Below are 27,044 nucleotides of genomic sequence, written 5' to 3'. Positions count from 1 at the left end.
GTCTATTTTAAATAGGTATTTCAAAACCAAGTGGTACAGCATAGGCACAGCCAATACAACTTGTCTGCAAACATGCATAGGTCAAAGCACAGGGCTCTGACTCCTAAGTGGAGTTCATTTGGCTCATTCACGTCATGTACAGCTCAGTGATTTTAGGCAGCTTCTGATGCTTAAAGAACACAACGAGCAGCTTCACCATCTGTGCAGGGGGGGTGTGTGTGTGTCAGTCAGAGCACTCACCCTTCCAAACGCAGGTTTTTGTTTGGTTGCCCAGTGAATGAAGCTCATGGTGCTGAGTCATATGGCAGGAGAATGGAGGCAGTGAAAGCGTAAGAGCCATCACCAGGGCCAGCTGCCAGGGAGGGATGTGCTTAGCAGTCCTCCTCTAAACACAGAGCAGGGACCAGAGCTGGGAACTCCCTCCCTGCTTCCCTGCCTTCCTGTCTGTCCCCTCTCTGTGAACATCTGCAGGTAGTCAGGAGGTGACCAGAGGTGGTGGGTCCCTGTGGTGTTGGAGCCCCACAAGGGACAAGGCTTTACTGCAGGTCCTACCTGTAGGCATTCTGAGAGTGTGAAGAGAGGAGACCTGTAGGAAAATGTCATTAATTAGCTGGGAGGTTGGACAAATCTGGCAATGTTACTATCTAGCTTATACTGCTTTATATAAAGATAAACAAGACATTGGCAGTTTACCTACATACTTGGACAATCAAAAAAAGGGAGCTATTGTGCCCTTATTTAGTCAAGTTAATCAGTCAAGGAGATGAATAGGATGCTGCAGGGCAGAGGTCATCCACATCACCAGAAGGGAAAAGTAGGAGATTCCATTTAAGTTTCCTGGTGCAGCTGAGTTAACAGCATAGCACACTGCTTTTTACATTGGACAAGTTGGGAAAAAACAAAAGAAAAGCTCCTTTTGACAGAAGGGCTGTATGCTTTCTGGAAATGGGGAACACGGAGAAAAAAATTGCTGTTAAAGAAATAGGACCTATGTATTTTACGTGCTTTCAATATGAATGGACACAAATCAGGCAATTTGCACAAAACATGGCAAGAAGGTAAATCTCATTTGCTAAATCAATTTCAGAGGAGTCTGAAATTTATGTGAAATATTTAATATAGAATATAAGTGTCTAATATTGCTGACTTGAAATAACCATAACTTAGAATAGTTTTACTATAGCACCAAAATTTATGACTTCCTGTTTAAGCCCAATGTGGATAACAAATCTTTGTCACTAAAGTCTGAAATCTGTGAATACCAACCCACCTATGTACCTTACATTAAGCTCAGGAGGATTTCTGCCAAACTTTTTAATCTGCTATTTCATTTTCAATGTGGAAGAGAGAGGGTTGGATGCAGTCTGGCAGAAGCAAATGTCTAAGGGCATAAAGGGGCCAGAAAAGAAATGGCCTACATTATGATCCTGGATCTGAGCACCTTTTGGCTGCTACTCCCCACTGAGTTTTCAGCACAGTTCACGTGGTGAACTGGAGGCACTGACTCAGCAGGATTTTATGGGCATGGGCAGCATGATGTGGATGAGCGTTGCTGTACTGGGCCCCATCCAGAAAAAGATGCTGCATGAAACAAACGCAGAAGGATGCTGCCAAGGTACAAATTTGCCTCAAGTATGCTTATTACATTAACCTTATAACAGTGTCACCTGAAAAAAATGCATTGGATACTTTTGGATAAGAAATAGCGGCCTTTGCCATAGTTGTTGAAGTTTTACTGTTAGCTTGATTTATAAGTCTGGTGTACATAAATTGTGAGAATGTAATTATGCCACAGGATTCCACTCACTTTTGGGTGGGCTGCAGGTATCTTTAATACAATACCCAGAGTCAGTCAAGTGTGTTCAATTCCCTCCAGCTGGAAATGCCCTGAACTCCTGCAACTTTCATTTTTGAGGCTAGTTAGTATGCATGTCAACAATTCACCTGCAGGAGATTTTTCTTTATCTATCTTGCCCATTCCACAAAACATTGTGGCAAAAGGTGAAACAAAGCATCTGGCCTATGGTATTACATAGTGAATAATGAGCTGAGAAGCCCAGGGAAACAGTCTTTGCTCTGCCTGTACCAGATTCCCTCAGTGATTTCATACTGAACTATCTGTATCTTCATTTTTCTGCCTTTTGGATAAATGTTATCTCAGTATACCTCAGCAATATGGGATGTGGCTTAAGTCCTCCATATTTTCACAAGCTGTTAGGAGATTTGTGTGCTGGTGCTGTGTAATTCAGAAGAAAGCAGAAGACCATCATTTTGTACAGCAACTTCTGGGCAGGGCATTTTCTAGAAACAATCCAATTTCTAAGTAAATAGAGAAAATTATAGAAAAGGCAGAGAAAACAACTATGAGCAACATGCAGAGTAACAATAATACAGTGGACTTCTGCTGAGAATGAGAGACTTGAAAGATTCAGGGCATGGCTGGAAGCCCGATTGCGGGTGGAGACCTGACCTGCCCATCTGTGACAGAGGCTGGGTGTGAACAACCTTCAGTATCAGAAGCAAAACAACTTGAACTGCAAGGTTTTTAGCATATCATTACAAATTCAAACCCGGGCCTATTCGGATGAAAAATCTTCCTTAGGAATGCGAATTGTTTGGGGCAAAATAACCGGGTTTGTTTCCTGGCAGGGGAGCTATTTGCATCAAAAATTAGTGTCATCCGCCCACTCAGTTTCCAACTAAAACCCACGCATTTCATTAGCGAAGTGAGAACAGCGATGCTTGGCTGGAGCTGTTGGGGCAAACCAACCCGCCAGAAGGTGGGATTGCTGTGCTGCCGCGGGCAGGAGTGTCCCGAGCACCGCACAGGACCAGGGGAGTGATGGGGACGAATGAGGAGATCTCATTCCTGCTCGGGAAAGGGAAATACGTGGAAAGGCAAACCAGTCAGCCCTGGCAGGGGGGAAGGTCCTCTTCCCCAAGAAGGCGGCCTCGAATGCTGCGTGCGGAGCGCTGGGCACTGCGTGTGCCAGAGCCGCGCTTGTGGCCGCGCAGGCGGAGGGTTGTGCGGTCGCGCTGTGCGTGTGCAGCGCTGTGCGTGGCGGTGCCACGCGTGTGTCCGTGCGGGGGGAGAGCTGTGCGGGACGCGCTGTGCATGTGCAGCGCTGTGCGTGGCGGTGCCACGCGTGTGTCCGTGCGGGGGGAGAGCTGTGCGGGACACGCTGTGCGTGTGCAGCGCTGTGCGTGGCGGTGCCACGCGTGTGTCCGTGCGGGGGGAGAGCTGTGCGGGACGCGCTGTGCATGTGCAGCGCTGTGCGTGGCGGTGCCACGCGTGTGTCCGTGCGGGGGGAGAGCTGTGCGGGACACGCTGTGCGTGTGCAGCGCTGGGCGTGGACGTGGCGGGACCATGCGTGTGTCCGTGCGGGGCACAGGCACGGCCAGGCCAGGCCGTGTGCGGCATCGTGTGCGCTCAGCGCTGCCCGCTGAGAGGCTGTGTGTGCACGGAAGGCAAGCACCGCACGTGCGTGTGTGTAAAGACAAACACGAGGGGTGTGTGCAGGTAACAGATGTGTGTGTGCGGCCAGGGCTGTGCGGTGCACACCGCACGTGTGTCTGTGTGTGTGTGTAAAGGCAAACACGAGAGGTGTGTGCAGGTTACAGGTGTGTGCGAGCGGCCGTGCTGGCCGTGCCCGAGCGCCCGCGGGGCGGGGCCGTGACGCAGTGCGGCTGCAACGGGCGCGGCGCGGGGCCGGGCCGGGGCCCATGACTGACAGCGCTCCCCGCCCAGGGGCTGGCGGAGCCGGGCTGGGGCCGGGCCGGAGTGGGGCGGGGGGAGGCGGAGCGGCACGAACCGCCCTGCGGTGCCGCGGCTCGTACCGCACCTATTCATTCAGTCACCTAAAATGGCTGGAGAGAGGAGGTGGCGGAGCCGGAGGAGGAGGTGAGGGGGAAGCTGCAGCAGTTGCCCCCACCTCCTCCGCGGCCCAGCGGCGCTCCCGGCAAGGCTCGCAGCCGCCCCTCGCCCGCGGCACCATGTCGGCCGGCCAGGACGAGAGCTCGGTGCGGGTGGCGGTCAGGTGAGAGCCGGCGGTGCGGACGTGGTCAGGTGCGGGCGGGGGGTGCGGGCGCCGCTCAGGTGCGGGCCAGGGGTGTGGGCGCCGCTCAGGTGCGGGCCGGGGGTGCGGGCGCCTCTCAGGTGCGGGCGCCTCTCAGGTGCGGCCGGGGTGCGGCGGCGGGGCCCGCACGGTGCCCGTCCCCCCGCGGCGCTGCGGGCTCCCACCCGCGGAGCGACAGCGGCCGGGCACATCGTCCTGCAGACACAGGGTCGCCTCGTTTCGGCTCCTGCTGAGTCTCTCTTTCTCCTCATAGCAGCAGGAAACAGCCAGAGGGGGAGGCGGGGGGAACCCCACCATTCTGAAGTCTTTCTCAGTAATTTCTCTCTAATTTTGAGCAGTGACCCTAAAAATATTCCAGCTAATTATAGCCCGGTGCTGCTAGTGCTTACTCATGGAAGCAGGGCAGTCCCTGGGTTTTAGCGATGCCGTTTGCATCACGGGGCTTTGCGAGAGTGGATCCTGGCCGACTGATATTTTTAGAAGGATAAAGGATTTTATCCTGCGGAGGCTTTGTCTACCCTCACATAGCAGAGGGATGGACTCCCATAAGGCTGCTCACAGTACACAGGAATAGGTATATGTAAAAGTCATTATGGGAGGGGAGCTTAAATAATTTTAAAACATCAGTTAATTCAAATTGCTCTTTAATCAGAGATAAAAATCTGCTGTTCGTCAGTGAACTCCTGGCTCTTCTCGGTTTTCTATGTGAAAATGCTATTTTATTGTTTGAAGAACTTCCAGATTAGCCCATGGATGTCTTGATTTTCGAGATGTCTTTACATGATTCAAAGATGAGGAGAAATATATTTGTGTATATATATATATATACTTATTTATGTATATGTATGTAAATATTTGTGGTTTACTTGTTATTCTGAATGTCAATTTATTTCTTGACTTTAAACAAGTTTCTTTGTTACATACTGGCACACTTGGAGTATTATACCTCAAGTAATCGGACTTTAGGGAAAGGTCTGTTTCTCCCAGTGGGTCTTTGGAACCATTTAATACATCTTACCTTAGAGACTTCAAAGGTCGTTCAGGAAGGGTGATGGTTTTGGTTTGTTTTTTTCTTTCCTCAGGGATGTAGAAATAAGTGATGTTACTGCATGCTGCTGTTGGTACATGCGTGTAGGGGAACGGTGCAATAACATTTTCAGTAAACAGAGAAACGCCGCCCCTGCATGATAACATGGAGTGTACGCTGCAGTTGTTCATTAAAGTCTGATTGCAGTAGCATTTTCTATGGAGAGAGATGCTTTTGTGAGTGTTATCTGTTGAAGCATTTTTCACATAATGTAAGGGAGGTATTGTTCCAAAGCATGATTAGGTTGTGTTTTTAAAGAGGAAAATATGAGATAGGTGTGATCCTAAAAACAGGGCGTGTTATGGGTTTACAGACTGCTTTGTTTTTTGAAGAAAATATTAAATACGTTCCGAGCCAAAAGCAATAGTGATGTGGAAGTTAATTTACAAATACAGAGATTTGTTGCGGCCTGGAATGAAATAGAACCTACTGGTAGAAATATGTTTATAGTTGTAGATGTGTGATGAATAGGTTAGAAATAGTATATGGCAAAGAATTTATGAAAGTGAATTAACATGAGGCAGCTGTAACTCTTGATAACAAATCCCTAATGTTATAAGGTATATTTCTGCACTATAATTTTCTCACTAAGATCTTGTGCCTGAGTGCATTTCACTATTAATGAAGAATTGCATCTTTTCTCCTGTCTGCTTTCTTCCTTTTGGCAGATTAACTATTCATGCACAAGATTTCCCCCTCCCTGTTTAGCAGTCATGAACAAAAGCATGCGCAGTTGTTTTTTCCCCACCAGTAGCTCTTTGTAGATGGTTTTCTTTTATTTCTGATTGTGTCTTTTGTACAGTCCTCTAATTCAACTGATTTTGCCACTCACTATGTATTGGTGCCATGCTGTACCGTGCATTATGAATATTACATTCTGTTTCCTTGTTGGTTTGGTTCTTCAGTTCTTTCTGGCAACTTCAGCTTAGTTCAGTGATGATCTCCACTGTTGAGATGAATTAGTCCTTGTGTTTTGTATGTATGTTTCCTGAACAGGGCTTGCTCTACAGCTGGAGCAGCTTTTTGCAACCCCCATAGTTGCAAGATACTGCAAAGGCAAGTTGCACTGAGCTTAGCGCAAAGATGAATTTATTTAAACTTTAAACACAGGTTATAGAATAGACATCACTGAGATTGTTTAGCAAATTGTTTTTCCAGAACCTGCTTATCTCAACTAATTGTTTACAACAGGATTCAAAAATACTTCATTCTTTCCAATTAGCACCCCCTTTAAGCTGTGATCTTGTATGCTAATTGCTCCCCATTTTCTTCAGTGTAATAATGGGTTTGTGTCTGATGTACTAAATAAATACTCAGGTTTAGTGAAGCATGAAAGCTGAAAATAGTTTGGCAGATAATCCAGTAACTAATGTTAAACTCCCCAATTAAAAAACATTTCTTTCTCTCTTGTCACCCACCACTGAAAGACTTGTGGACTTAGTTTTGATGATGGGTGTGCAACTTCAACAAAGAACTGCATGAGACTGTGTAATGTCTGTTTTCAGATACAATCAGCAGAGCCCCCATGATAGTTATATCAATTGGATGACTATTTTGTTTTCTTTAAATATGAAAACATGTATGTATGTATGTATGGCCAAACTTCGCGAACGAAGATTTGGGAAGGGCTGTCCCCATGTGGGTGTGCCTTCCAGCCTGCGCAGTGGATTTTAGGTGAGGCTCAGCGTGCGCAGAACTGGCCCCACCATTTAAGTCCTGAGGTTCATCTGCCATGGCCGAGCAAGCTTGGACGGTGCCAGTGAAGTCCTCAGGACTAGAACCTACAGCACCCGGCATTTCCCAGGAGGTCTCCCATCCAAGTACTAATCCGGGACTGACCCTGCTTAACTTCCGGGATCGGATGTCAGGGAGGCATTTAACTACCCTTAAATATGAAAAGATAACCTTTTTGTAAATCTAAAATTGCTGTTTTGGTTTTGTAAGTGTCTTTTCAGCATATGAAAAGTAACTTTTGAGAAGAAAGCTGTGAAATGGTATTAACATCCTTTTGTGAACTTGAAACAGTTGCTATGGTGCAGATTATAGTTTCCAATTCTTGCCACTTTAGTGATGTCCACAGTCAAAAATGCAGCATGTGGGTTGCTGGCATGTTGGGTGGATTAAGTTCTCGCCTTTAATTTGGATTCCAAACAGCCAGTGGTCTGTGTCCCTTACTGTGTCCCTTACTAGGGTTGTTGAATGACCTCAGAAAGGGACTGGATGGAGTTGCTGCAGTCAGAGATGTGTTTGCTCTTACCATTCTATCAACCAGACCTGAGCTTGGACACGGGAGCTGAAATGGCTCCCTACAGTTAGTGCCTGTCCTTGCACCTTGTGGTTTGGAGCCGTGGGGTCCTAGCAGTGATGATCTGAGAAGACAAGCAGGTTGGATACATGCAGAACAAGGGAACTTTTGCATTGGAGGACTACTGTCTGATAAAGCTTGAGAGGATGTCACGTCTTCTCCATAACAGGATCCAAATAATTGTGTAGAACATTGGAGGAAACATCTAGTCCTGCAAAGGCAAAAGGTGGCCTTGATCCACTCTGGGTCAATGGAGGCACTGATAAGCTTCTGTGTTGAGTTGTTTGAGATGCTGTATTAAAACAGAAGAATAAATAATGAAGTACAGTGTGAAAAGATGTATAGCTGTGGAAGGTGACCAGTAGTCAAGAGAAGATGGTTACTTTGCCATGCTTGGGTGACATCTCAAGTGGAATGGACATTAAAGAATGTGAAGTACTAGTTGGTGAACCTGAAGAGCTTTGGCATTGTGCATGTTCTTATGAAAGATGGAGCACATTTGAAACTGTGTTAATGGGCAGAATACAAAGAACTAGGGGAGATAGTTCTAGGGATGGTGTTTTATAATCAGATATGTTTAACTGACATCAGTAAAGAACAGTTGTGAAAGTTTCCACTGTTGGTTGTCCTTGTTATGTCTGTGTATATGTGCCTTCTTCCCTGCTTTAGCAAGAGTACCTCACTGCTACTGCTTCATGTTGTGACAGACATCTGCTTTGTGTTTCATCCCTCAAGCAAGAACGGGGAGCATTGCTACTGTCCCCGCTTGTGTAGAGAGGTTCTGGGATCCAGCCACTCTTGAATTGTCTGAAAAGTTCCCTTTTCAAACTCACTGTAGGTGTCTGCAATATGTTGTGACACTGCCTCGTAATGGTGAAATGTTGATGTTTGCCAAGTGTGGCAATCTGTGCAAAATGTATTGGAACTGTGAGTAGACTTTTTCAATAACAGTACAAGTACACAAGTGCAGCTGATAGATTAAAACCACCCAGCCTCTTGTTTCTGGTATTCCAAAAGCGAGATGAAGTATGCTGGAAAAACATATTGATTACTAGTTTAATTTAGGAGTGGAGATTTTTGCAACTAATCAAGCTGATTATGTCAAAACATAAGGATACTGTGTTGACTTTTGATTAGACAAATGGGGTATGTTCATCTCTTGAAACCTAAGCTTTCCACTGCAAATCTTTGTTATGGGAATGCTGGATTTCTTTTCATACCCCCAGTTCTTGAACTCTCTGATCAGCTGGATGTCTTCTGTAGGGTTTTTTTTTAATCCTTTGCTACTTTCTTTGTGTGTTTTTTTTTCTCCCCCATATGGAATGTTTGTTGTAGTCAGCCTCCATCTACCTTTTCATCTTTTGTGGTCTTCTTTTTAAGCATTTTTTCTAATAGCTTCTATACTGAAATTGTTTTCCTTTGTTCTAGAAACAGCTACTGTTAAATACACTAGGAAAGAGGCAACTGAGTGGAAGGAACTTGTCTTTTGTGACAGGTGTGTTTTGAAGCACTTTGATGGCAGCTGAGATTGATTTTTCTTTCTTGGGCTGCTGTTCTGCAAACAGTTATAGCTGTGTTTAAGCTTCCTCCATGAATGGATCCTCAAATGTCAGATGAATAAACATATGTGCTGTGGTGTGTATTATAAGCTCTGGAGGTCAGAGATTCTCATGTCATGCTTCCCATACAGTGCTAAACATTCTCATAAATCATTCTGGAACTAGATGAGCAACAACAGTAGACTGCAGTACTGTCCACAGGCTCTTTAAAATGAACCAAAGTTTTCCTTTTAATAGACAGTAATTACTGCCCATCTGTAATCATGTAAAGCTGTGACAGTTTTTTTGGGAAAATATCTCAAAGTAACTTTTAGTGAAATTCAGTAGTCTGTAAGTATGCAAGAATGCCCCATCAAAGATAAAAAAAATATCAACAGCATTAAATGGTAAGGTGGTGGAAAATAAATCTTTTGCACAGAGTGTTAATGGGAAATTGCAAGAGAGATCTTGGTTTTGGAAAGGTCATGTTGCATACCTTTTTGTTAGTTTTGATGTTTTTCTTTGCTCTCTGACTTAAACAAACATTCCCTTGTCCTTCACTGAAACTTTACCCCATCCCCGTGTTTTGCATTTTAGCTGAAAAAAGACACTACACCATCTGCTGCTGAATTAATTCTGATTTCATAATATCTGGCTTGATCATCCGTTACTGATATTGCTTGGGGCAGGCTGAAATCTGTGATCTTGCTTTCTAGGAAATAAACTTCCCTTTCCACCACTCATATTGTAAACACAAACTCATTCTTTGGAGGGGAAAGAATTCCTGCTTGGGTCTTCCTCAAAGCCATGTGTTCCTTGCCAAAAGATTAATGTCTTGAATTTAGGAGGAAGAAAAAGCAATGAGTAGTGTACATGGGTGGTCTGTTCACGTTTGTGGAGGAATTATATTTTTAATTTGCCACTTCCCAAAGTTTGTAGCAGACTTGGGAGTTTACTTTGCTCTGAAAATCCATTGAGTTACCCACCATTTAATGGTGTTGTCTTTGCTACTTATGACCTATGACAAGTTAGGATTTATATTGTTTGTCTAGACATGCCTTTATTACTGAACTCAAGGCTTCACATTTTCAGGTTTACTCTGTGGCTTCTGTAAATTCTTCTCTAGTAGCTGAATGGCCCTTGTGCTTGGGGTCAGGGGAGCCTTGCTCCCTCCCTCTGCTTCCCTTGATTTGCTTTAAGCGTTTTATGGATTGCCTTTGCTGCCCACTCAGAGATGGCTGCTGGAATTCTTGCTTTCATGTGCTGTTGCCTGATCACTGCTGGGAAATAAAGCCATTTTAGGTGGGTTTCTTTGGTTTGGGTTTTTTTAAAAGAAAAATGTTCAGTATCCTGCTGTATCTGCATCTGCCAGAGCAGAGAATTTTTTGTTATGCTATTATTGTTTCCATGTAAAATACTTGCAAGAAGTTAAGTGTCATTTGAACTGGTGAACGAGAAAGTTTAATTAGAAATCAAACCAGACCTGAACAAGTCTAGCAAGAGTAACTACATGAGCTGTGCCTTTTTCTTTGCTTGTGTTCTCTTTCTCTTCTCCTCTCAAGTTGCTTTAAACCTTTGTTCATTTTATTCTTATCCTTCCTTGGGTTTTTTTGTAGTTCTCAGTGTTTATTTTGACTTGATGAAATATATCTGCTCCTGTGTAACTAAGGGGAGAAATCCTGCCTTATTTTTCAAAAATGGTCTTGTTTAATGTGTTTACTATAGCAACAGGATACAAATGGAGCACAGTGAAAAGATTATAAGGTCAGCCTCACAGTGAGTTTGATGCATAGAGAAGCAAAATGTTCAATAGGTATTTTAAAATGTGAAAAACTGCTTATTGAGAGCTTATGATTGATTAGCATAAACTATTTCCTGAATAGACTCTGAATGAAAAGAAGGAGTGTGTACCATCTGGTCCTTTATTCTAGGTAGTATCCTCAACAGATTTGGTAAAGTTGGACAATGCTGGAATAACTAATTTTTGTGTAAAGAACTGTTTTCTTTTCAAATCAGCTGACAAAGGCTCGGCTTGCTCTTTGGGACAATGCACCCTTTAAGCATCTTTATGTCTTTAAGTCTACCTAACAAAAATGAATGACTTACTCCCTCAGCCTGTTGACTTTGAAGCTTCAACACAGAAAACTGACAGCAACAAGACCTTAGTAAGAGGTTATGATATGATTGTTCTCCTATACCAGCAATTTATATGCATTCAAGGTGAATAGTGCACTTCCATTGTTAGATTTAAAAATGGATTAAAGGATTTGTTGTCTAGGTAAGTCTTAGTGTCTCAGTGGTGGTTCTTGCATGTCATGCTGCTATAGCAACTCTGCAGAGTTCAGCTGGTTAGCAAATATCTGACTCCTAGCAGGACATTTTAGATTTAACATAATTTTTCCATACTAGCTCTTAAATACTCCAGGTTTCTTGAAATCTTTTCTTTTGTATGCTATAGGATACTCAGTTTCCCTTTCCTGTATGTTTAGAGTAACTGATCCTTTAAAAACATGAATAAAACAGTCCTTGCAAGGTGAATAAGAGTTAAAGGACTGTAGGATACTGTGGCATTTTGATCCGACTGCCAGAGCTGAACATGTGGAACATTATCAATAATAGGACTAGACAGAAAATGTTTCCCTTTTATGAGTCATCTCAAAGTCTGACACTTATCTTTTCTGCTGTGTTCCCTTATGACAATGGAAGAATTTGATCAAACAGGCTTCTCTATTTACTGGGTCTAATCTTGTCTGTGTCCCTGGAAAAAGGTGCTCCACATCTTGAGTCAATTGTCCAACCACTTGGTTATTGTCTTTAAGCTGTATGTTTTTTCATTGACTGGTTTTTCCTTTCATATCTAATCATGTTAGTTGTCTATTGCTAAGACAAATTTAAAGGGATGTATAAGCTGAAAAGCTACAAAGCCATGGAATATTAACATGGGTCAAGAAACCTTATTAAATATAGTCCTTGTTAGCAGTGCTGCTTAAGAAGTTATGCAAATTAGTAATAGGTTAAAACACAAAAGAGTAGAGCATCTGCTAGAAATAGATTGCAAAAAATTAACTATGGTCTTGTGTAATTCTGGGGTCACCAGCAGGGTTGCTGAGAAGTGTCCCATGTACAGCAGAGCCCTTAGTATTGTGTAGAATGTGGGCAGTGGCTTATTGGGGTTCCTTTGGTAACACGTTGCATGTGAGACTTTTGGCATAAAGTTATAGGAAGGTAGAGTGACTTAAGTAAGATGTATTTCTGTATAATTTATTCAAAATACTGAAAGTTAAGAAGTTATTTGACTAATTAACTTTGTTTTTCAAAGTCAGTAATTCTTAGCATTCATTTTATTGGGCATTTCTTCCCTTTAGCATGAGACTAATTGTGAGATGAGTCCTGAGGCCTTTTGTGTCATTCCAAGTAGCTCATTAGCCCAAGGTCTTAGAGCTGTTAATCTCTCTGATTGATTTGCCAACTGCAGCAGTGCCTCTGTCTTAATTTCTGCTTGATTCTGCCATAGGACACAATCTGTTATGTCCCCATCTCCACCCTTCTGAGAATATGAGAGGGGTATCAGTGTAGATAGAGAATTTTTGTCTTTTTTTAATACTCTTTTCCTGCCTTTGCCTTCCCTGGTACTTTGTTTATTGTTGTCTTAGAATTATGTCATAAGCTCCTCAGGCCACGGATGTAGCATCAAAATAAATATTTATGATATAAATAATACATGATGTAATATCTTGAGAAAAGCAACTGCTGCTAAAACACCTGAGTTAGTCATTGCCTTCTATGAAAAGTCTTACAATTAAAAATTCGATGTATGGCTTTGTTTCTTCCTCTCCCCATCATTTGTTTCTGTGAAGAGGTAAAATGTGCCTCTATCAGACACTTTGATCTTCAGGAAATATCTGACTGCTCTTTTTTTTCACCTGCTAAGCAAACACTGCTTTAGTTGTCACTCTACATAAGTTGTCCAGGTAAGGTTTATTTCACTCCCTAGTCTTTCTTTTTGAAGTCTGTTCTTTAATTTTAAGTACATGTGAAATCATTATTTTTAAACTCTGTAATATGATGCCTTTGAATTTTTTCTTAAGAAGTGTTATCTATGCACATTACTTTGCAGACTATGGATGTTGATACCATCTAAACATCTATATTTCCTTTGTTAAAATTATATTGTGCATGTGAATTACTGGTTTATTTGGGAAAGGTTGATGTGTTCATGAGCAAACTGTTTGAAGTGCATTAAAGACCAGAAAAATATTTTCCTGTTGGGTTAAGGGCAATGAAATATCTGAATATATATTTTCTAGATGTGATCAAAAAGAGAAGGATTCTACTTGTGTTTGAAGAGGCAGTAGATCAGAGAGAAGGCCACCTGCTCAATCTGTAACCCTTGAAGCAGAGCTTATGCTTCTGTCTAATCTGATCAGTCAGCCCATCACTCAGGAACAATAAAATTGCCAATCTGATCTTCATTTGCTGAACTCTTGAGTTCAACAAAAGTGGATTCGTGTTCAGTAAGCTCTAAAAATGAGATAGGGTTGAATTGGTATTTGCAAGTAAACTATTTGAACTTTCAACACCAGTATAATTAAGTGTCCCTTTTTCTTTATTGTACTCCCCAAAGCTTCAGTCTTTAGGATTGTGTTTGGATTGGTTTTGTGCTGTGGTGGGTTTTTTGTTGAGTTCCTTTGGTTTTTGTGGGTGAGTTGGGTGCGTTTTTTGGTTGGTTCTTTGGTTTCATTGTTTGTTTTGTGGGTGGGTTTTCTTTGGTTTGTTTTATTTCTTCACACAGTAGTCAAAGCAATCTACATCGGCTGGTCAGCCCATAGTCTTGGCTGTGCATTTTAAAGTATAGCTGTAGATCTATTTAAATATTGTTCTTAGCAAAGCTTTTAGGAACAGATGGACTTTCCCTTGTTCTCTAAATGTCAACCAATAAATCCTTGGTAGGTCTTGAAGAGGAATCGTAGAATTGTCAAGACTGGAAAAGACCACCTAGAAGCACTGTTGTCCATCTGAGAGCTTCAGATGCAAGTGCTTTGTTCCACTTGGCAGGTGTGGCTGTGCCAGGGCACTGCTTCTGGTGATTTCGAACTCTCCTGACTGCTGAGGGCAGAGGTGCCTTCTTTACGAAGAGAAAACTTGCCTAAAAGGGTGTTAGCCTACACTTGGTTGCTACTTGGCTGAAAACAAAGGGCTGGTGCACTCTCTGCTGCTACTGTAGGCAAGTGTTGAAGTGATTATGAATAATGTGTAAATATTAAGCATGAAACAACAGTGTTGTAGCAAAAGAGGAAAATTAGTGTATAGAGAAATAGGAGTCTCTACGAAGGGTGCAAAGAAATACATACTCTTTGTTCAGTACTGCTGAAGTCTAGTGTTAGATTTTGGGTCCTGCTGGTCAAGACAAATGTGGACTGAGGGGAACTGTAAAGAGAAGGGAAATGGCTGTCTAGAAAATGTGACCAGTTCCATAGTGAGAAATGAGAAGATTGGTAAGAGACAGGTTTTGAAACACCTAGAGTCAAATACAGAGTAGAAGGGAATAAAATGTTCTTCATGTTCAAGGTGAAGTTGATAAAAGGTAGTAGATTTAAATTTCAGTAAGAGAAGTAAAAGGAAGAAAATATTTTTCTGTTGTAAGTATGGATGTCCTGGAATGACTAGTCTGTGGAGATGTGGAATTGCCCATATAGGAGACTTTTAAAAACAGTTGAAACTGGTAACTGCCAGGAACATTTTGGATGTAGTTGGTAATACCTTGGTGCAGAAAGGTAGAGTGGGTAGATAAACTCTGGCCTTCCCAGTTCCCAATTGTCTGTAATTCTGTGAATCTGCGTGAGAGTGCCAGGACCTGAATTCAGCACAATGGAATGATCCCATTCAAATGGCAGAATGTGTTCACAGAGGTGTGACAATGTCAAACCTTACAGGTTTAGAAGGGTAAGCTTAGATTAATTCAAGTTTGAAGGGACCTCAGGAGGTCATCTAATCCAACCTCCCACTCAAAGCAGGGCCAAAACTAAATTCAGGTGAGGTTTCACAAGGCTCTATCAAGTTAGATCTTGGAAAAACCTCCCAGGACAGAAATTTCTCAGAGTCCCTGGGCAACCAATACTTGACTGTCCTAATGTTTGATGGCCTTTTTTTTTCCCTTCTGCCAAGTTGGGAGGTTTCTTGCTCTTTTTATGACCAGTGCCTCTTGTCCTCCCAGTGTGAACCTCAGAAAGGGGCTTGGGCCTGTCATCTTTGTAATCCTCTCTTCTGTACTGGAAGAGAGCAGAGCAGGCAAGGCCTAAAAGCCTGAAAGATACTGAAGAGCTCTGTGCTTATGATCTGTTGGAAAGGTGAGATAAGTTCTGAAGATGATAGAGGAGATTCTTGGGTGACTGATGGTCATCCAGTGGTGCTGGTGATGTGACTGCTACTGGGGGTAATGTGTTGTGAGCATACTGGAGGCTGTTTGTTTGGTTTATATAGTTCTGCTCTTCTCAAGTCTATGCATTCCCCTCGTATGACCCTCCCCAACCTGTTTTGAGGACTAGTTCATGGTAAAAGTGCTGTTGCTGCTGTGGGGGTGTTTGGAGTCTGATTCAGTTATTTATAAGTCTTCTTTGCTCTTCCAGCAAGAATACTTGCTGCTCACCCTCTGCCTGCATTTTCTCTACCACAATTTAAGTTTACTTATTATTCTGACCAAGCTGACTAATAAGAATAATTAATCTCCATCACTCTTTACTGTTTCTCTGCTTTTCAGATGTGCTGTCCTCCACTGCCTTGTAGAATAATCACATCTTTTTCCCTGTCCCCTGCTGTGACTGTTCATGTTTCATTCTTTCAGTTCTTCTGGCTTGTTCAGACATAATCTTCTGTGGCAGAAAGACATGCAGGCAGTAGTCAGAGGTTTATCACACGAAGTGTGTGATAATCTTGTGAATACACCCAAACCATCAGTTACTTACCTTGGAGTGGTTTCTTATGACTCTTTGGAAATGAATTATTATTTGTGCATTATCTGTGTTTGTCTTGTGTGTGAAAAATGGATTTTTAAACTTGATTTATTTCTTTAGATTTCTGTATGCATGAAATGTATGTGGAGCACTGAGCAAAGTTAACATTTAGCTTGGTTTGCATTGTTGGATGTCTGCCAAGTATCTTTAAGAGTTGTCTGGTTGAAGTCCAATCTTTTTAAGAGAGAGGAATGTATTGGTAGCCTGAATAAAGTGCTTCAAAGCTCATATCTGTATCTCTTGAGCTTATATGCTTTTGATTTCTCAGATTGTAGCTAGGAAATGTTACTGACTTCCAAATTTTATCAGATATGTCAAAGAAATATGACAATTGTGGTCTAGCTGGACAACTGATTGCTCTTATATGTGCATTCTATAATTTATACATGCAGTTTTCACCTGAAGATTAAACTTCTTTTGTGCAGGGCTATATGTCTATCTAAGGCATATCCAGTGGGGCAGAATTCTTGTCATGTACTGCACTCTTGTAGTGGTAATTGCTCTCCTGCTTTGCCCCCTCCTTGCTATGGAGGGGAATGGTCACTCCAGCACAGCAAATGTGTGTGAGAGGTCCTCTCCTTTGCTCGCCAGTTCCTGAATTGGCATCATGTTATTTTTCCATTCTGGTAATTAAAAAAAAAAAAAAGTAGGAGGTACTTTCATGTTCAAGGGGTCTCTCTCTGCTGCAGCTGTTACCAGTGCTGGGAATCCTCTGGACACTGTGTCAGGGTGGGTGTTGCCATATACTGTGCATGTGTCCTTGCTTCTGTGTGTCAGTGTGAGCAAATGCTCACCTGGGGGACACTGGCCCCCTCACTTCCGAGATTGGAAGTAATCAAATAATCTCTGTGACTTGTTTTAGGTATTTTTCTTCGGTACAGGGTTAAGCTACAAAGACTTGGACATCTGCTGCCGTTTATACGGTCAACTCTAGTGTTAGTGACAATGACCCCATGGGGAGACTCCTACTGCTTATTGGTCTAGGTACAATTGGGGCACAAAGGTTTGGTAATCTTCAAATACTTCAGAAATAGCTGAAAAGTTTTGTTTCCAAAGGAAATGGGCATTCAAAACTCTCCCTTTCTTCCACCACAGCCAGGTAGGGGTGACAAGAGGGTCTGAAGCCATGGACTTTCCAGTTTTATTGTGAGGTCTGAGGGGTTCAAGGACAGCCAGAGATGTTTTTCCTTTCTTCTAATCCATAAGTCTTTCTGGATATCCTTATGTTCATTGCGTATTTGACTCGCTCAGTTCAGTGTGCTGGTGACTGATGCAAAAAGCAGAGAAGAGCTAAACAAGGACCTCTCTTGTGTGGCATGTAGGGTTTTGCCTTTTAAAAAGGAAAAGCTATTTTTGGCTATTTTTTCTTACTTGAGTCCTGATTTAGTTTGTTTAAATTGTTAGCTAGGATAGGTTACAAAGGACTACATCAGATTTCGTTGTGGTGTTTTTGTTGGGGCTTTTTTGTTTGCCTTTTTTTTTTTTAAGAAAAAAAGCCATGGTACCAGCAAGAATTGCTGGAGGTACTGAAGCTAGCAATTTCTTCTGTCAGCAAGTTTTAGGTGGAGTGTCACTGCTGGACTGTTTTTCAGCTGCTGGGTCTTTGTGTTACTCCATTTTTGCTGTTATTGCAAGACCCCTCTGCCAACTGTGCTGCTGCAGATTAAACAACTTAATGCATTGCAGTGGCTGCCTGGGAACAGAGGGCTGAAGTCTTGTTACTCTGAACTGAAAACTGTATGTAGTGGCTCCAGATTAGAATGGTGATAGGTAATACAGGAAAAACACAGCAGATTGTGTGCAGTTTTTTATCCATTCTGACACTGATCTGATGTATTGTGTAACACCAGTGAGCTGGATTTGATTTAGAAACCAATTATCTGTTTAGTTATTAACATGATTGTATTTGAAGTGAAACCCGTCCTGATCTCCTTTCATTTGTGCTGGGTAATCCTGCTCCTTGTCCTGAATCTTGCTCACTTGTAGCTTCAATCTTTGTTCCCATTCTTCAGCCACTGATTCTTTGTTCAGTGGTCTAGAAATGGTTAACTCTGGGAAGCAGAGTTTGGAAATAAGCTATTTGTAGTTTCCTATGGACCTTGCTAATTATTCATGTGATAAGGCTTATGTAAGGGTAAGGGCTGCGCTGCAGTTGCACTTCATTTGATGAGAGAGTTCTGTGTTTCTGTGTAAACAAAAGTCAGTTGATAAGGCAGGGCAAGCAAAGTCTGCATTTGAAACCAGGGAGAAAACAAACTTTCCTGGGACGATCTTAAGGTAGTACTGTCTGCTTAGCTGTCATGTTTCTCAAAAAAACCCCAACAAAACAAACAAGCAACAAAAACCCCCAAACAAACCCATAAACCCCCAACCCTGACAGGATTTTATTTAAAAAAAATTAAGAGCTGAAGGAGCCTCCATTGTTGTCTTCCTTGCCTTAGCCTTTCTTCAGATTCAGTGGTGAAATCACTTAAATCATACAAATAACATTTTCTATACCATGACTTTGCAAATAATTATTTAAAGCAGTGCAGAGGTTTTTTTAATCTTTACTTTTGATACTGAAATTGGAAAAGCAGAAGTACCTATTTTGGAGAAATCTGGAAATTCTAGGGGAAAAAATAATATTGATCTACTAATACCCTTTTAAGACCTTAATACTTGCTGGCAATTTCTTTAGAACACAGCTTAATAAGTTTTGTCTAAATACTCAACCTTTTTCTTTCTAAATATGTTGCCTTAGCATATGCTGCAATAAACAGCCTTGTACCTCTTCTCTCCATCCCCCAAATGTTGTCTGCAGTGCTCAAGAAAATTCTTTAAGGGGAAACAAGGTTGACCAAAACACTAGAGCTTTGTTGTTCCTAAATGATATTTTTCTTTCCTTTCTTTATTTTTTTCAAGTGTACTGAAAGAGCAGGGGTAGTATGTACTTGTAGCAGGGTGCAGCCATGGAGGTCAGTGTGGGTGTGGGAGACACTGCCTGGTTCTTAGCCGCTGGCAGTGCTGTTTGTAGCTTGTGCCAACATCCAGTCTTTTGGCTTCATGGTGCTGGTTAGGAAAACTGTCTGAAACAGCCTTAAAGTTGTGGACTAATGTATAGATATATTTGTTTGTAGCTTTTAATAAATGCGGGACCCATTGTGAAAGCTTTATATAAGCCTTAGTGTAATACCCTCCCTGGCCTTGAGGCACTACCAGTACGCCATTAACACATTATTTTGTGTGAATTTACAGCTTTCGCTTTCCTGGTGAAGTTCCTTAGATCCTGGAAGACTTTGTGTGCACCTCCCTTCATTCACTGTCCTGTCAGGTCTCATTTAAGCCAAAAGAGTGCTTCTCTTGTTTGATGTTAAATGTTCCAATTAATCAGATACCTGATAGTAAATTTTGTGGCAGGAACTGTAGCCATCTCGGTTGGCTTTGCTGCAGTCCTATCTGTAAAGTTAACCGTAAGCTTAAATTTCTAAGGCAATTTGAAACAGTTTATGTATGAATACTTATTTTGAAAGCATCTGTGCTACCTCCAGCACATGATAGACTATGAACTCTGATGCAGACAAACCACAAGTAATTTGCATTGGTGATTTTGGGAGCAGCTGGGAAATGCCCGATTTAGAAGTATTAGGTGCCAAGAAGAGCTGATTTAATTGAGTCAAGACAAAGAAATGGGTTTTGACCCTGAAGAAGCTTGTCAGGATAGACTTTTCTTTGTCCCTGAGGAGCTGCAGCGGAGTGTTCAGCAGACAGAAATGATCCCAGGATCAGGTGTTGCTGCTTTGTGTGCACTGGCGCTGCGGGAGACTGGAGGGCAGTGCCCAGGCCAGCCGGTGTGCACAGGGGAGGACTGGTCCGGAAATGGAGTCACTCTCCCATGCTGTGATGTAAAATGGAGACAGTTGCATTGAACTTGTGTGAGCTACTCTGCTGCATGATTTTTGTTGGTTTGTTTGGTTTTTGTTTGTTTTGGAGTTCTGGTTAGATTTGTAATCTAATCAAGCAACCTGAGCCCTAATGAAAAATGAAGCCTGCAGCTCTGACATGAAGGTGAAGGTGCTTGGCCTTGCTGTTCGGCCAGCATAGATAATGGGTGTTTAAAGCAGCTATAAGTAGCAAGGAAGTAGCTAGTTCTTTCTAGATTTTTCTCAAAGTGTATGCCATGAGTCCTGTGCACTTGTCAGTTTACATTATGTTGCGTTACCAAGGTGCACTTATTTCATGGATGTTCTCTGTCCTGGGGCTAAAATTTTGGGGAAATGTAGTGGTATTAATGTTAGTGGTAATTCCAAACTGAAAGCTTCCTAATGCAGTGAGGTCTGCATGCCAGTAGCAATTAAACCAGGAGAATGACTATATTTCCACACTCAGTTTGTTTAGCCTAGCCAAGGAGGAGTTCCTGCCTGCCCTGGAGGGGAAGCTAAACTGTCAGAAAGTCAAACAGCTTTTTCTATTTTATATATTATCAAAAATGAAGAATATGAAATCAGCCCATACTTTCCTAATGAGGTAGCATAGCATGCTCTTTCACTTTGTTAGGATATTGGATATACTAGTCAAGAAGTTATTTGAATAGTTTTAACTCTTAATGAAGAACTAGTAGAAGTAATATTGAAGCATCACATCTTTAACTACAGTCAGGTTAAGCATCAGTCGATCAGTTTTTTGATGTTTTCTTCAACTTAAGGATTCTCTGATATATTTCTCCATTTTTACATAGAGGATGTTCTCATCTGCTGGCAGTGGGGAAATACTTCTCAGGCAATGTGGAAGCAGCCATAGTGGCTGCAGGTTCTTTTGTCCAATGTAGGTATCTTTTCCTAGATCAAAAAAATAATAGAGATTAAATATTCCAGTTATTAATATATTTAGTAAAATATGAAAATGTTTAGAGTAAAATTATGGTTTTTCAGCCAGAAAGTTCTTTTCTATGCAGGATCCACTTCTAGGCACATTGTAGGTCTTCATTTTAATACAATTCCCAGTTGTCTGTCAGAACTGTTTTATTAAAAGAGCTTTTTATTGTGCCGGAGTCTTACCTTTCTTCAGTGTAATACATCTATGTGTGCTGCAGATGTGTTCTCCTGAGAGAAGGGGAGGTATGTAATTGAAGGTATTTGAAGGTGAGAAGTTTACTGACTGTGAACAGTCCCCTTTGTGTAGTGTCATGTAAGCCCGCCTGGACTGCGTGAAAGGTTGAGCTCTGCCCTTGCTGCAACTGTTGCTGCAGTGGAGAGCTCTTTTTCAGCTGGCTTTGGGATGTGAACTTGTGTGTGGAAACCAGCTTTCCTGTGGCATTCCAGGTTTCCAGTGGATTTCTTGCACAGATGATGGTGATTGAGACCCTGGTACAGCAGTACCAACTCAAAACTTACCTCACCAGTCAACTGTGACGAGTCCTGTTCTTTTGACTTCTTGTGTTAAGCTCCATTTATTTCAGCTTTCCACCAGTATTCCATATAAATGCCAAATATTCTCTTGCTAACAATTTTTGTTCCTGTCCCCTCTCCACCACATCTGAAAGTCAGCCTGCAGTTAGCTGAGCAAAAGATTATGGCCTGTAGATAACCCAGGCTTTGCACCTGGCTGAAAACTTCATGGGGAGTGTTTATAGAATCAATGCTGAGAGACTTGTAAACTTCTCAGATTCAGTGGGGATTGAAGAATGGAGGAAGGGTGGCAGAGAGTTTGGGGACTGTGAGTTTATATTTGCCTGAAATAGTTCCTTTCAGCAAAAGAGATTTGGCATCCTACTGAGCAATCAGTTTGGAGCATGGCTTAGTGTGGGAAAATCCTACCTACTGAATTTTTAGCATAGTTTCCTGAATTGCCCTGACTTTTAGCTAACTTTTTGATGTTTTCTTTTAAAGCCAGAAAAGCAGCAAGGTGGTCAAGTCTTCAGACTGCAGCTGAATCCAGTGTCACTGCATAGGATCAGAAAGATGGAAAAATTATTTTTGAAGTTTGATGCTGTTGCTGCTGATGTAGAGGCTTGTAAATAGAATGAATAGACATGAAGAAAAGAATTAAAATTCTTTTTTGAGACATATAATACTGTGTAGCTGAACCAGAAGGTCTGAAGAAGGTGGATAATATTGTTCCTTTCTGGTTTCCAAGTTTAAAAACAGACAGTACTAAATAAAGTGAGTAGGTTATTTTTCCTTACTCTGGAGTTGGGATTTGCCAGCTCAAAGCGTTCAGTCACTGCTTGAACAGTCTACCTTCTGTTTTGAAACAGAGCAACTTCTGTTCATTAGAAACAGTCAACAATAAATATGAAGAAATTTTCTGCAGTTTGCTTTGGAACTTGGTGTATCGGGTGTTATGGAGACCAACGTGGTTTTTTGTGTTGTTTTTGTTTTTAACAAGGAGTGACAGAAAAGCCATAGCGTTTTTTGTTCCAAGAATGTCGCACTGAAAGTTAACAGAGTTGTAACCGTAGGGAGGCGGGTTTGTGACCTGCAGAGAGGACTTCACAGAAGTTAGCAGCAACAGGCCCCTTTATTCTTACGCACACACACTAATATACATCTTTAAGACTGTAACCTTCCGCAGGTGCTGACACTTTGGCACTCATTATTGGTTAACAATGTTGTTTATATTACAAAGCTTCTCATAATTGGCTGACCATGCACATCTGCCGAGAAGGTCAGCAGCAGCCATTTCTGATCTCATTAATTAGTTCTTAAGGCTACAGCACTTATTTACATAGGCAGTTCAGCATATGGCTTGCTTTCTAGGTGAAATACCATATAAAATTCCAACATAGAGTGAAGGCACTATTCAAAGCAGATTATTGAAACACTGTTTTTAGCTGTCTTGTCCCATTGTGAAGTCTCGGGTTAGTTTAGTAGTGTTGGGTGAGCAGTCATTTCAGTAACGGGTAATAACAACTTGTAGTTTTTTTAACTGACCTGACCCTCCTGTTCTTTTGTTGTATTATTTAACTGTAATTACTTGGGAAGTGGCTTGTAGCTTTACCTATAATGAGTATGTTGGTAACTTTGTGTTTATTTTGAGTTGGTGAAATGTAATTGTTGTAGCTGTGGCTCAGAGGTGTAAAGCTGCCAACTGCCCTAAACTTGGGCATATGTAACTGGGAAGATAAAGTTTGTGTATGGAGGGCAAAGAAGTGAGAACAGTGGTCTGTGCATGAACATGCAGTGATTTCTGGGCTATGGCTCTAAGAGCTGGGAGCACAAGTGAATATGTGTGGGTGTTTAAAGAGGAAAGGGAAATCTGGGTAAGAGAGGCAATAATTGAGTTCTTCTTTGCTACAGACATAGGAAACCCTTTTAACTTTGTTTAAAAATAATAGAGTACCTATTTTTAAAAGAATAGAATGAAGCCTCATGTTGGCAAGAGTGACAGGCTTTTTTAGTCATCTGTATAATCTTGCATTACATCAGTTTTTCATTCCTATTCAAAAATATTCCTCTATAGTGAATAAACATTGTTTTGTTTGCTTATTTCTGAATATATTTGTGGTACTTATCATTGATTTCTTAAAGGCTTTGTTAAGTTGTAATGTGAGGAAATTCTCGAACATATGTACTTATGCTTAAAATATTTCACTTAACTGCATAATAAATAATTTTTTTTAAATAAGGGTGTATAAAAATAGCATCATTGCTCTACAAACAGGAGTGTTTCAGCTTTTAAACTAGAAAGCCACTGTCATGTCTGTGCCTTTAATTGAAAATACTACATGGGAATTATTAGGTCATTTGTTGGTGTAATGATGCTGCTGACAATGTTTTTTTTTAAACCATGTGCCTCACAAAATTGTGTTTTTAGTACAGTTTGACTCTGGTAATTAAACAGTAGTTACAAGTGTGCTTTATAAAAAGAGTTGACACCAACCACATTTTTTTTGAGTGATGTACTTTTCAAGGGCTTGTTGTGTTTAGATGTGTTGGGCTGATTGGTCCCTGGCTTACAAGAGGTGCCCAAATTACCACAAAATCCCTGAACTCTAAATGTGACTGAATTTATGTTTGGAGGTAGTCAGACTGGGGGTTTGTGGCTTGTTGTTGTTGTTCCTTCCCTTTTTTTTCCCTTGCACATAAATGAATGTTATTCTGTAGCCCGGTAAGGCAGCAGTGACTAACGTGCTTTGGTGGTTGGGTAGCCTGTATTCACCACATTGCTTTGGACTGTGCATTACTTTATCAGCTGAATTCTGACACATTTCTGGAAGCAAAGTGTCTGTCTAAGACACTGGCAGCACTTGTTACCATGACTCATTACTAGGCTGCTGAGCTGTGCTCTCTTTAACAAGCCTCCCTTAAACTTTCTTTTGATTTTGTTTTTCATCTTAAGTTACTTATCATGGTATTTGTTTAGCACACTTAAACTCTGTTCAAAGCATTCAGTCCAAGCAGAAAACTGCTACAGAAAGTGTATTCCTTTTCCTGGTACTGCCCTTGTTGCATAATTAATCCCAGGCCCTGGTGAGCAGCGTGACTCAGCTGCTCCTCACAGCAGTGCTCAGAGCAGCAATGGTGAAGGCTGCCAACTTCTGTGCTAGAGCTGCGTTTTGGACCCAAATCCCCCATCATTTTCAAAAGGAATATAGGGTCCCATGCTCTTTCTTTTGTATGTAGAGTTGCTTTCTTCATGAATCCTTACCCACAGAAAGACAGACTTGCGAGTTGTATCCATGAGTGCAGTAGTTGTAGACACTGGTTTGCACCCACACCAAAGACCTTTCTTTCCCCTTTTCTTTTCAATTTGTGATCTCCACATTCTGTAAGTTGTGTAACTGTCAGGTACTATTGCCATAAATTTTTATAATAGTAATCTATACTAGTCTTTGTTATTGTCAGTGCTAGTGATTGATGTGAAACACCACCAGTGAAATGAAGATGATGTTTCATATTTCTATGTATGAGCTCATTAGTCATGAAAACTAAAACATGTTTATCAATAGAAACCTCTAATGTACAAAAAACAAGTGCACTCATGCAAGAGGCAGATTTAATGCGCAGATTAAGGCAGTTCTTCTGTCCTTTATTTGCTTTTTGATATTGGACTTGGTATATAAATATATCCAGAGCACAGCCATCAAATTGCAGACTTGTTGAACCCTGTGGTAAAGTACAGCTTTAGTGACTTGGAATAGTCATCCAAACCCAGAGCCACAGATGGCTCTGCTTCCTTGTGGTGAGTTTTTTGGTTGCAGTTTCCCCTCATTGTGTATTTCCTGTGTTGGCTCAGAAAGTCCTTGGAGATTTTAGTTTTCCCAGACCGCCTGGGGAAGAAAGCTGTTGTTCATGTCTGAACCAGGTGTTTGGGATGTCTCTGCTGTTCTGTCAGCTCTGGGGTGGTGTCCAGTAGTGCAGTGTAAGCAGATGAAAAGCTGGAAGTGTACATAAGGTTTTCTAGAAGTTACCTCTCAAAATAAAACCTGAAATGAACTAGTACCTTCTGGAATTCCTTTTTGTTCTGTTATATTAAACATGATAAAGATTCCCAGGGATTATATTTTCAGGGTTAATCCTTAAAGCAGAATTAGCCAGTGAGTAACTTGGTTTCTCAGTGTTTGTCCACATATTCTGTACAACTTGGTGTCCAGACCTTGAGCTGCTGCTGATCACACTGGTAGTACAGCCGTGCACTGTGTCCTGCTGTGCACCAGGAATACTTAGTTATGCTTCTTGCTCTCTAAAGTTACTTGTTCACGGTCTCTGATGGGGAGAGACAGTTGCTTCAGGCTAATTAGCTACAGGGAGATTCGGTATCTGCAGTCCTTTTCAGCCCCAGAGTGTGTTTGACCCTTTCAGCAATGAAGCATTCTTGACCCCTGGCTGCTGTGACTGAGGTCTCTTATCTGCCACTTCATTGCACAATGCAGGTGTACTTGCGTTCCTGTATGGAATGAGATTAATTTAGAATTTTACTTTTAGAAAGGTTTAACTCCTTGTTTCATTTCTTGCTCATAAATAATAAGTACTTTGTCTTAGTTCATAAATTTACCTTGCTGCATTTGATCTCATTTTATCTAAGATACTGTGTTATTATTTCTCTTCCAGCTTTCTGAGGGTGGTGAGATATATAACAATAGATGCTGATAAGAAAACTGAGGCAAGCAACACAGTAGAACAACTTAAAAAAAATCTGCCTTTGGTATGAGGAAAGACACTTCTGTTTAGTTCCTACTCAAACTGCACTTGGATTTGGAGGTGTTCCAGTTCTGTGCTTGGCAGGCACGTGGAAGCTTGTGGTAGTGCTGCTTTTCCATCACAGATGACCTTGTCTTGAACTAGAAATAATCAAGGCCAGTAAAAAGCCTGCAACACAGTTCTCCCTTCTCTTTTCTCTCAAAAGTCAAATTGTTCTCAAAAGCTGGGGATTTCTTTGCTCACTAGACAGTGAATTAGTCCATGAGAGACCACATGAAAGAGCTTTTGATGAAAGCATTCATTCACATTATCAAGAAAGATGTTGGAGGTTGTCTAGATCTCCTGGAGGATCTGTTCCCCTCCTGTGGGAGGTGGTGTAAGGAAGGCAACATGCAGGACAGTAGGAATTTTGTGAGAGTAGGCCTGGCTGTTTTCCCTGTGTGTTTTCTTGGCAAAAGCACAGCCCTGTGCCTGTCAGTGTGAGGATGCCATCTGTGTTGCACAGCCTTCTAGGCTGTTACAGAATTGCACAAGAATTCATCTGAAATCATACTGCTAAACTGTGTCCTGGCTGACTTTAATGGCTGCTCAGAGATGCAGCTATTGTGCAGCACTTCAGGAACCAAGGGAAAGCAGCAGCCTGTGGATCTGCCTCATCCTGGCACTGGGAATGTCATCTCCAGCATGAACAGCTAATGGGTACAGGACCTGACCAGATACAGGCTACTAAAAGGGTAATTGTTTTATGAAATTAAATTTGCCTGTAAAAATAAAGAAAAAAAATACATAAAGAGATAGCATTGGAGCATAGAGGAGGAGAACTGGATAAATCTATTTATGACAATGGTATATCTTCAGTTTACTTTAATCCCAGTTTTCCATTTGCTGCCTTCTCATCAAGTGCAAA

At 41.7% G+C, this 27,044-nt stretch overlaps 1 protein-coding gene across 7 annotated transcripts in view; it reads left to right on the top strand.

Annotated features, from left to right (window-relative positions):
• Positions 1-3,787: 3,787 nt before the first annotated feature.
• The window catches only part of KIF21A (kinesin family member 21A), an 87,902-nt gene continuing 64,645 nt past the window's right edge, over positions 3,788-27,044 (top strand). For all 7 annotated transcript variants that reach the window (XM_071552599.1, XM_071552598.1, XM_071552597.1 and 4 more), the window contains exon 1: positions 3,788-4,037. In XM_071552599.1, the coding sequence (XP_071408700.1) occupies positions 3,994-4,037 (44 nt within the window). In that variant the 5' untranslated portion in view covers positions 3,788-3,993. The remainder of the gene's footprint in view (positions 4,038-27,044) is intronic.

This window comes from Pithys albifrons, chromosome 3 (genome assembly GCF_047495875.1).
Source record: "Pithys albifrons albifrons isolate INPA30051 chromosome 3, PitAlb_v1, whole genome shotgun sequence".
In the NCBI taxonomy this organism is placed as follows: domain Eukaryota; kingdom Metazoa; phylum Chordata; class Aves; order Passeriformes; family Thamnophilidae; genus Pithys; species Pithys albifrons.
Note: the sequence above shows the minus strand (reverse complement) of the source record. Positions and strands in the feature narration are given on the sequence as shown.